The sequence below is a fragment of the Thunnus thynnus genome, chromosome 2, assembly GCF_963924715.1.
Source record: "Thunnus thynnus chromosome 2, fThuThy2.1, whole genome shotgun sequence".
Classification (NCBI taxonomy): domain Eukaryota; kingdom Metazoa; phylum Chordata; class Actinopteri; order Scombriformes; family Scombridae; genus Thunnus; species Thunnus thynnus.
Window position 1 is genome coordinate 11,022,321 of NC_089518.1, and position 11,873 is coordinate 11,034,193.

The 11,873-nt window shown below is 43.9% G+C and overlaps 1 protein-coding gene across 4 annotated transcripts in view; it reads right to left on the bottom strand.

Moving 5' to 3' along the window:
* The window catches only part of tet3 (tet methylcytosine dioxygenase 3), a 36,351-nt gene that overhangs the window by 23,511 nt on the left and 967 nt on the right, over nucleotides 1–11,873 (bottom strand). The window contains exon 2 of one of the 4 annotated variants that reach the window (XM_067602901.1): nucleotides 11,613–11,672. Coding sequence is in view for 2 of the 4 variants with exons in the window: in XM_067602875.1 (XP_067458976.1) it covers nucleotides 5,713–5,736 (24 nt within the window). In the remaining 2 variants the exon portion in view is untranslated. Of the gene's footprint in view, nucleotides 1–1,978; nucleotides 2,394–3,757; nucleotides 3,848–5,712; nucleotides 5,840–11,612; nucleotides 11,673–11,873 lie in introns of those variants that run through there. The other 3 variants (XM_067602875.1, XM_067602884.1, XM_067602893.1) reach the window with 3 other exon arrangements.

Consider the following 11,873-nt stretch of genomic DNA (forward strand, 5'->3'; position numbering starts at 1 on the left):
TACTAATCTGAATGATCTTGATATGGTAAAGCCATGTATGGTTCTTCAGTTCACCTGAATCCTAAGATATTACTTTCAAACAGTATTCAGCCTAGGTTAGCTGCTCATAGATTATGATTAAATGAGTCTAGAGAGGAGGAGCAAACAAAGATAATCCAAGGGCAGCCTGAGGAATCATTGACAGAGTTCATGTTATGGCTGAACAATGTAACACACTCCAACACAGCCACTACTAGCCCTTGTGAGTAGAAAACAATGGCAGACTCACCATATAAATACATTTTAGTATTAGTATTTTGAAAGAGGTCAATGCACTGTATTAAAGACTTTGTTACTGTCAGTCTTCTCTGTGTGTGTTTACTAGAAACAGACAGGACACCAACAACAAACAAGCACCAACTGTATGCTTCACACTGTACAGTAGCCTAAACTGCAGAGGATAACACAATGCATTAAAAGGTTGATAGCAAGTACAATCCTTCCCTGCAAAAGTGCACTCCATACATTACAAAAGCTGCTATCAGACAGAATGACGAAAATATAAATCATTCATTGCACATACACACAAACTAACCTCAAGCCAGCTGCTGGTCACACACCCCAACATAACTGTGAACTAGTTACTGATTCAGATAGATGTGAAACACTCAGTATTCTATCATCTCCAGCCAAATAAAAGAGAGAAGATGGCTCTTGTTTGTAGATCCATCAGTGTATGACAGTGGAAGTGAGCCTGACATCCAGCTTCCCCATCATTTGAATATTATTGAAATGAGCATTTGAAGTGGCTAATTACTGGACAGGCAGTATGCTCGGGTCTTTTGAATCCACCTTCTGCGCCGGGTGTCTGGTGGGGGTCCCAGGGGGTGGCAGTGGGATTGGTGAGAGATGCTGTGGGGTTTGAGGGGAGGGGGTTGGGGGTGGCAGTGAACAGCCGGCATCCAATACGTGAGAGGCCCCATGTCTGCACTATCAGTGGCATCAGACGGGAAAGAGGAAGGAGGGGGGGGGGGGGGGGGACGACTGTGCACAGCAGTTATGAGAACTGCAGTGTGTTGAAACAGAATGCCTGCAACACTGCCCAACCTAACACCCACAATCACAGTCAGTCATACTGACACTCTCTTTTCCTCTTTTTTTTTTTTTTATCAAAGTTACATATGCAAAACACAAAAAGTCACATGGGTTTAAAGCACCACCAGCTCAACACTTAGAACAGATGGACTTTAGTCTGCTTTGCTGGGAGAGCACATATCAAATACTGCACCACACACAAAATGACAGTTCTTTGAAGCCACATATACATAATCTAGCTAAGCTTTGATTCACCGTGGTTGACTTTTTTGTCAATCTATATGCCGGTCCATGATGGAAATACTGTACTGTGCTGATACCCGCAGCCACTTTATGCCTATCCAAATTCCTCACACTGTACAGACCACGTGCTTTGAAAAATATTTACACCATGACAGAACCTACTCTTTTATCATGAATCAATCTCTTTCTTCTCTCTTACTGTGTCACTCTTTTTCACACACACAAATGCACACACAATTGTACAAACTTGACACACACCAAAAAGTGCATCCAAAAACATCAACACACATAACAGGTTCAGATCTTGTGGAACCTGGTAGACCGGACACTTTAGTCTGAGAGCCCTTTAAATAATATAAGCCTTTACAGCTCTGTAGCAGAGCAATGCAAGTGCTGTTTAACACTGACACTGCAAAAAACAGCTAGAGGCAGGAGACAAAGCCTGTAAAGATAATAGTGGTGGTGGTGAGGGGGTTAAGTTCAGCTTGTGAGTAGACAGCTGAACCTAAATCCCAGATACACAACACCCCCCATCCTCCTTCTTGTCCTCCTCCTTCTTCCCCCACCCCTTCCTTTGCTGCCGTGCCGAGCAGGAACATGAAGCAGAGACCGTAACAATATGAAGCCGGCTGAGAGCCCGAGGACCACGACGCATACTTACGTGGTCCTAGACGTCCAGACAGAGCCGCCAGTCAGAGAGCAGAAAGCAGAAGAGGAGACAGAGAGGAGCATGAGAATTGCTTGCCGGCAGAGCAGCTCACAAGCAATCCGGCCTTGTTGGGTTGTATTCCTTTTTATGTCTTCACGTCTGTGCAGCGCACAGACAGACCGAGCAGCGAAGTACACATACATGCATTCACACACGCACACACAGCCAGTCACACTCACACAACACACCTCCCCCCAGCACAGCACACGCGTTTCTCATTCTCTTGCCTCTTCTTATGGCCGACGCTTTCTGTTCTCTCCTTTTTCCTTTCTTATTATCTCTGTCTGCTCCTCCCTTCCCTTTTTCAATATCCTCTTTCTTTCTCTCGGCTACACATGCAGTCGGCTTCTCTTGCAGCCCCCACCTTCCCCTCTCTCTCTCTCTCCCTCCCTCCCTCCATTCCCCTCCCTCTCACGCAGCCTCTCCCTCCATCTCCTCTCCTCTCTCTCTTCAGTGTGTTACAGAGCGAGAGGCCATTATCTGAGCCACAGCGGGCACGTACGATGGAATGGAGGAGTGTGCAGTGAGCAGAAACAGAGAGAGCTGTGGGGGATAGTCACTGGTAGCAGCAGCCTAGGAAACAGCACAGTGCAGCAGAGCTCTTACCAATGAGAAAACCTCTCTCTGTCTATATCCACGCCCTTTTACACTACTTACTCTACTGCATTAGATGATGTTACATATAAGGCTATGTTATGTGTTTTGTTTATCCACAAAAGCCCAGTATTGGCAATTTCGGCTATGACAGTGCTTCTCTGATTGCGAGTGCAGAGGCGACCAGAGGCTGCCAAGCGAATACACAATCTCACCTAACAACGACATCAACAGGAAAAAGGAGCGAGGAAAAGCAACGTTAAGTTGCTTGTTTATGCCTTCTGCAACCGTCGCCTGGTTTTCCTTACAGAGATTTCATTCCATGTTTGAGTGTCTAGTTTCGACTCAGCCCTGGGCCAAAGGAGAGACGACCAATGACGGTTCTTCCATCTCCATTTTCTTCCTCATCCACATTCACATCGGTTGGCCATTCCTCGCTTGAAACAAAAAGCTTCGGTCTTACACCTGTGGCTGATAATGGGTCCTATAGCAAGGCTGCGTGCACAAGAGAGAGAAAGGTTGGTAGAAGAAGAGGTTGCTGGCTTGCTGGCTGTCTTGCTGACCCTTCTTCCAACATCCAAAGGAAACAGACAAGGTGGGAGGTTTCTGACTGAGGGAAGCTGAGGGTCACTCGATATACAATCATCCATCAACAGTCTATAATGTCTACTCATTCACCTACAGGGGGGAAGAGATTGGAGGAATAATGGCAATGTGATTATGTTAGAGGTATAAGAGGAAGACAACTACGCTGGGCGATGGAGAGGGAACAGCGGACGACACTTCGACATCGGCAAGCAAGAGGAGCAGGATGAAGAGAAAGGAAAGGAGGAAGACACTGTGAAGAGGGAAGATACAAAGCGGGAAGTCTGTGGAGAAAACAGTTAAAAGCAAGACAGAGTCTCTCAGTTATTCTTGTAACTGATTCTGTAATGGGAGGAGAGATGATGGAGAGGAGGAAGAAGAATAAAGAAGACGAGGGTACAAACAGCAAGAGAATCGGCAGGTTGTGGCCAAACGAAGACAGCAACCACAAGTAATCAACCCGTTATAGTTAGCTGAGGATGCAAGACTTTGCCTTCCATCCTCTCCTGTCCACCAGCCTAAGATAACGTCCTCTTGTTGTTCTCTCCTCACCATTGTCCTGCCTTGGCGTCACTGTCATTATTATCATCAACGTTGTCATGATTGCTGGATGTTTCCTCTCGCCCGCTTGCTGGCTGGTCGGCCTTGTGGAGTCTCTTCTCTTCTCTCCAACATTGCTGGAGTTTTGGAGCAGATTTAACCAGGAGGAGGAGGGGGGGAAAACATGGCCGTCTCCCCCACACAGATCGCTGTCAGCTCCTGCGTAGTATTATTCTCTTATATTACGGAGCATGTGCCGATTACACTGCGCTATGGCTGGATTAACTTCAGTAGCCTTTCCCTGCTTCTCTTACTTAAGCTTTCTCTGTTTCTCTTCGTCTCTCTTGATCTCTCATTTTCTCTGGCTTTCTCAATCTGCCTCTGTCTCCTTCTCTCGATTTGTCTCTCTGTTTTGTTGCCTGAGCCTTTTCTCCTTCTAGCATAGCTTATTGCATTACCGTTCCACCACTTTCTGACGCACCCGCTCTCTGGCCCTCTAAATTGTACACTGTCTGTCTCTTTGTTGCCACACATATTCGTATATACACACACACACAGATGAGTGCCAATCCAAAAGAGAAACACAGCGCAGCCTAAGCTGAGAAGGAGAGGAGAAGTAGAGCATTTGGTCATGTGACCAGGGAGTGCCAATGAGTGAGAGGGAGAGCAGTGAGCAAGAGAGGTAGGAAACACATGTGGCGATGACGTAGCTGCATCGTCATCATCATCACCACAACATCATCATCATCAGTGTCTCCCACCAGGACGCTTGCCTCCACCACTGGGTGGGCACCTGTGTCATCTGACACATGCCCACTCTGTCTATTACTATCACAAACACCACACACCAACGGACACTTGAAAACATGCGCTTTCATTCACCCGACTGACTTGTTCTTGCTCACTCCCCCGGCTGCAGTGACACAGCATTTCTGACTCAAGGCTTAACCCCTGAATCACATGCTCTCTACACACAGTTCCTCATTTTAAAGAAGGACTTTTTTCTGTTTTTAAATGCTGTGGTCTAGCTTATTGGAAAAGTCAGACCTTTCAGTGGAAAGAATTCTAAACGTAAAACTGGCTTAACAACACAAGCCAAAAGAAATAATTTTTCAAAGCTAACTTGGTCATTCGGCTAAAAGAGACCTCAGTAGACCAGATCTAGTCATTACAACTAGATCTAATATAAACAATGCTAGAAATGAATGACATCACATGGCCAGAAACACTTTCACTTTTTTAAATGTACATCAAGGAATCAGAACAGAAACGTAAACTGAACTTGTGTACAACAGCGTACACCGACTCACTCACGTACACTGTAAAAACATGATCTCTGAGTGTGTTACTGGCCACATACAGAGTTGAGTAAAACAAAGAAGTGCGATTTGACAAAAACATTTACATAGAAGAGGGAACCTCTACACTAACAAATTCAGCTGTTTCCAACACATGATGTAGGTTCTAAATGACAAACTGTATATATCATATTTATGACACCATCTATTGTATGTAGGCAGATAAAAAATATTTACAGTAAGACCACTCTTGCTCTTTGATGACTCAAAACCAGTAACATAAAGCTGGTGTCATTTAACTTAAAAACACTGCTCAGTAGTTCTTGTGTTTGCCACAGTCATGATTCATACAAAAGAATATGAAACATTGAAAAGGGCATAAAGTAAGTTCCAAGCATTACGATGTTTCACTGTGATTAAAGGCATGCCCCAGAGAGCTGTCCTGAAATCACCTCCTGAACACAATGGGTTACTTCTAGATAACATGACAATGTGACAGATTAAATTACAGCTGGAAGGCATGTAATGTAGGCTAGTTAACTTCTAATTCAACTCTCTAATTCAAGTGAGTTCACTTCACATGACACTGAGACCTCAAGAAACCCAAGTACCTTAACTTTTCAGTGAAAATGAAATGGAAAAGATGAACAAGTATACTGCAGCACTTACGGTAAATCTGCTATAACCCGGCATTGGGAGAGGAAGGTTCAACAGAGACTCTCGATCACTTCATCTCACAATCTAGTCAAATTATTATCCAAATGAGCTGTTTCATGTCGTCTCTCATCCTCTCTCTCTCTCTCCATTTCTCTCACTTCTCTTTGCTTTCTGTTTCTCAGCAGCACAGAGGAAACATGTAGGAGGGATGACTGAAAACAAAAGTCCATCGTCAGCGGTGTGTGTTGGGTTGACTTGTATATGACTAAGCCTGAGTCATCTTTGTCTTTTCTTCTCACAAAGTCCTGACATAAAACCCTCACACATCAAAATGAGCTTTTTAAATTTCACAGTTAGTGGGAGGTCTAGGTGTATGAAATACACAAATCCAATAAAGAACAAATTGTTCTGTTTCATGGCTTTCACAGAGTTTCTGAGAACTGATGTGATTTCACTATCTCTGCATCAACTCTAATCAGAAGCAGGATTTGTGCCTTGTTGGGTAAAAAATATACATTTGGTCTTTTTTTCTTACAAAGCATGGCAGCCTTTAAACAACTCATATGACTGTGAGCATCACGGGCATGACATGAGGGTCATTTCCCCTCCTCCCATCTCTTCCTGTCAGCTGACAAGCCCTTTCTCCACCGCTGCTCCCGTCTACCTCCATACCCCCCCCCCACCCACATTGCCCTGCAGTCTAATGGCATCAAGGTCATCTGATCTGACACACTATGACTCTTTCTCCTTCCCCCTCTCCTTTTCTTTTTGCTCTTTTTGTCTCTTTGTCTTTCACTAACTTTCTCCATTCCTGCATCTGTTTCTCATCACATGCACGCAGAGGCAGTGAGATGCAGCTAAACACACTAAAAGCTCCTGCAAATGCACACAAGGCAATAAATGAAGAAGCCATTTAAAGATTTTTTTTCCATCTGCATGCACGTGAGCGCATACACACACAGACACACACACAGACACAGACACACACACACACACACACACACACACACACACACACACACACACACACAGAGACACATGCTAGTATGTGTACAGTATTGGATTGTTCACTGAGGGTCACTGGGTTTATTGGTGGGCGGGACAAGAGGCTGCAGAGTAGCACTGAACACATCATATTTAACAGAGTAGAAGCAACACAAAGTGTTTCAGCCTGGTTGAACAAATAAGACACATTTCTTACTGAAATCTCTTCTTATTATTATTACAGGCTTATTCTTTACCTGGTTTGGTCCTGTGTTGGATATCACTGATTTGATGAAAAGGATTTTGATGTTGATTAAATGATTGACAGTGTTGTTTTTTGTACAGGATATGATAAAACAATTTCCTCTGTAAGGATGTGTAACCATATGCAGAGTGTATATGTATCTATATTTAAAGTGTATCTTTCCATCTGTCTTACTACAATGAGTGGCAGGCTGTTTACATATTGTGCATATTTAAGGCGTCACCTGGTTATGTTATCCATCCATCTGTCTGGCTATAATTTTTTTTGTTTTTCTCTCTTTGTCTTTACTTTCATTGCCTTCTGCCCCAACCCCTGACCTGCTCCCAGGCAGAATGGTGTTAGGTTCAGGGTGTGTTTGGGTGTGAATCGTAGTACTGAGTGTAGTGTATCCAGTCTGAGTCATACCTCCTGACATTCGGCACGTGCAAGTCAGCACGAATAGCCCAGCTGGGGAAGGCCTAACCCCCTACCCCTCCTCACCGCTCCTCACAAAGAGAAAGGGAGGAGTGGTTTGAGAAGGAGGAGGGAAAAAAATGGAAAGGTGGTGGTGGGTGGGGGGCTGTTGGGCAGGGTGGAGCTGCTAAAAAATAACGACAAGGGAGGAGGAGGAGGGTGCTGTTTTTAAGAGGAAGCTCTTTGTGCTTGAGGTTTGGGATATGAAAAGGAGAGGAATGTAATCAATATACAGAATCTGTTAGAAGATTTTGGGTGTGAGACAAAGAGAGTAGACAACAGACAGAAGGGAAATGGATGAAGAACAAGTGAGTTAAAAATGGCTCCAAAACAATAAAAGAACACTGTGTACTACTACCTGCCAGGCTAATGTGTGCCAAGTCATGAAAAATAGCTGAGCAGCCACATCTGATTGGACAATGATGTAATCATTAACAGCATGTAGTTGTTTCACTGGTGCAGTTTTTGTCAGGTGAAATACATTTTGACCTGAATGGTTAGGTGATGAATTTTGTGGACAGTATTTAGGGGTTAAATCAGAAATTGCTCAGTGAAAAACAGATAGAGAGAAACCAAGAGAAACCTTCCTCAGCCCTGCAGAGTGGCTGGTTGCCATCCTTGTCTCTCTCAGGACTTGGGCTAAGATTAGCTTCCCATATGTTCAAGTCAGGCGTAGCCTGGCTTAAAGGGCCAGTACTCTGCTGTGGCAACACAGTAAAACCTTCAAGCCATGTAGTGTTTTACACTAAATACACTAAATCATCCAGATTTACAATCAAGGTCAATTCAAAAGGCTTGTGTATTAAAGATGACAGCTAGATCATGTTTGGTCCTTTAAATATGAAGTTTGAGTAAAGGGTGCTCATGCCATGTATTTTTACTCTAGAGTCCAATGCACATGAAAATGCTTCTGTTGCTTCAGAAATCAATATTTTTATGTGCATGTTTCAATGGTGTGTTGAAAACTCCAACAGCTGTGGCGCTGTGTTACATAAAACCTGGCTGCAGTGTCTGGCAGCAGTGGGATTCAGGATTGTATAAACTGCATGCCCAGTGGGAGCAGCAGAGCAGCCGCCAGAGAGGTGAGAGTTAAAGAGCTCAAGCAACAGACAACAGTGCAACAGAAACAGCTCCTCCCCCTTCTCTTTCCATTCATTTTTTATTAACTGCGGCACCAGGCGGCTGACAACCTCCCTCCAACATCAAACACAGATACCACCGACGATGCCAACAAGCCACCAACCACAGCTCCTCATGCCATGCAGGGTATTGATCCAGCCCAGGAGTGCAGGTTTATGTCCAGCCATGTTCACTGGTACAGTACATTCAGGACTATCAGCGGTGTGGCAGGACAGACACTACAGAGATGAGCGTCTGCTAATCGCCATTAATTAGAAGTGAAACATGAAACACTGCAGAGCTTGGCATGTCCCTATACATTAATGATTTCATGCAAGTGAGGGAATTGTTGGTGACTATATACATTAAAAAGTCACGTGGAATCCCATGAGGATTTATGTATATGATGTTTTCAAGTCCTTGAGGTGTCTTTGAGAGTCTAAAACCTGGAAGAAGTAACAGCTTCAAGAGAAGACCAGTACTTATACGGTCCGATTGATATCAAAAACAGAACATTTTCAAATAAATCTCTTGTATTAGATTAAATTATATTGTGCAGGTGTTTTATTGGGTGCACCTCTTGTACAGTGAAGTAAAATATACCATTGTATTTCACATACAATGTCCACATTCACACCGCAGAAATATTATCAACAAGTAAACGTTTAATGATCTTAATTAAGATTGGCAAATAAATGTAATTATAATCCAATAACTTTAAACAAGGATCATTACAGGAGAATAAGAATTAGAGACATGTTTTTGTTCATCATCAAAAAACACTTGAGTCAAGACGAAAGCAGGACCAAGATAATGTGACCTGAAGATTGAAAGGAAGATCTGTGAGAAAAGGACTAACTGTATCTCTACGGTCACAGTTGACTCACATATCAATCAACCATAGGTTCCCTTGTTATGTGTCATGGCACATGAGTAACAGAGCTGCATGTCCTTACTGACTGAGTGGAAACCTCACAGAGCAGTAAATACACTGAAAGCCAACGCTGAATGGAAGAGGTGATGTCAAACCCTCCACTTCCTGAGTCTGTACGATGCACCAAACCACTTACTAAATGAATACACGCGCATACACACATGTGGTGCCGGCTAGTTGGTCATGTGACCAACCTTGGATGCCGGACTTGAGCTAAAATTAAAGCAATGATGTCATCAGACATTCAGTGTTGCCACGGAAACTAGGTCAGTGTTAACCCTTTGTGAACAAGGCTGGGGATTCCATGCAAGGCTAAACATATGATTAACAAGCGTTCCATCTGCTGTCACGCACTCAGTGGTTTGAGTGTTTCTACTCTGCTTTTGAGTCTTTCCCACCAGTCCACTGTGTGAAGTTCATCTGATGTATAAAGAGGAAATCCTGTGTAGGGGCGTGGAAAAGAAAATCACACGAGTGCAGTCTGTCTGTCTTTTAAACTGTTGTGGTAACCTCTTAATTCAGCTTCCTGAACAGCAAAGAAAACTAGCAAACAGTCTGCTGTAAAAATGAAATAAATCAACCAAAGCTTGACTTGCTTTTAACCATGTCTACTGTCACACAATGTTTTTAAGGTCCAACATCTTGGAGCTGTTGTGTGGGTCCTGAAGATACTTGATGATAGTGTGTAACTAGTTATTTGAATTGTCATACTCAAAATTAAGGCCCTCAGCTTGGGTGTAGAGGGTGTTTGTCTTTGTGTAACTAGGGAAATGTTTGGCAAGGAAACATATCTAAACACTGCACCAAGGACAAGCACAGCAACCATGACCCTCTACAAACAGGAGCTCAGGAAAGCAACAACAAAGGCAAAGAACACAAACTTGTTAAACAGCACACAGCTCTTCCCACAAATGGACAGTTCAAAGATTGTTTCCCTGCAAACCAGATGGTCGTGTATACCTTGTAGACAAAGAGGCTATCTACACATGGAGAGAGATTAGAGCAGGCTTAGAGGTAAACTAGAGTATGTCACTGGAACTTCACTAAATCCATTCACAACATTTGAAACTGATTGACTAACCTATATTTCATATCACTGTAGTGACGCATGTGAAAGTATCTGCCAGGATAAATGTCCTCAAGTTATATCTCATCACTTCCACGTGCTTGGCTTTTGACACATTATGCTGTGCATCTGATGGCAGTCAAATCAAAGCTTTCTTTCTTCTACTTGGAGAAGATATCACAAGATTCTCAGACAACAGCTTGTTTGCTGCTCAATAAATCCTTTCTGTATGAAGCCTCGCCGCTCAAACGTCTTTTCCACATAAACACACACAAGCGTGCCCCGACTTGGCAAGCTGCGGCGCAGCAGCTCTCAGCGGCCACACGCCACAGGTTACTACGCCCGACAATCAAACACGTACGCATGCGTGACCCACTAACTTTTACTCCCTTTACCTCATTTGACTCCAGAACCTAGGAGAAGAAGGACGGCCCCCTGGCTCTGGAGCCAGTGCGTACAGTTCCTCCTCCTCCTCCCTCCTCCTCTCCCTGGTCTCTTGTATCTACACATGCCTGGCTCTGGCACCAATCAGCGGGCAGCGTGGGACGCTTTAAACTGAGGATGCCACCACTTCATCACTAAGGCGCTCAGCTCACCGCAGCTTGGAGATAAAGGCAAAGTGGCTGATCTAATGTAGTCAGCTTCCGAGCAGGGCAACTTGGATGGGAAAACAGATGCTTAAATGTGTCTAATGCATCCTTATTCCACCCTACGATCATATCAGGGCTAATATAATGAGCTCATGTGTTCGCCGGAGTGAGCAACAAATAGTCAAACGACAGTCTAGCGACGCAAAAGTGGCAGTCACAGCCTTTTCCGTATCATAGGTATACATTGTTAAACCAATTCACATAAATACATACACATATGTTTGCAAGGTTGTAAAAAACGCATGTGCAAACAGGCACACAAACACAAACAGTAGAAGAACTGGTTGCTGGGTTTACTAACCGCCACATTCACACCTCTTCAGAGCTTCACTATACTCATGAACCAACAGCTGATATCAAAGCAACGTCAACAGACATTACATACAGATTAAAACCTGACACACAACAGCATGGAAATACAAACCCAATGTCCTCTCTTACCTCAGCTGCCAGTTCAGAGTTCCCCAAGCAGCCTCGACTGTTGTCTTCAAAATATTCCACCTTTACAGCCATTCAACAGAACAAGAGAGGAGAGTGGGGAGGGGGGTTTAGAAGGAGACAGAGAGAGATGGGAGGGGGAGAGAATAACAATCAATAGAATAATGCGACAAGGGCCAGTTCACAAAGACTCGTCATTAAGGACAGTGGGACTACGGGGCACAACATATATACCATTCTGCACACACTCCCCTTATCATCCCT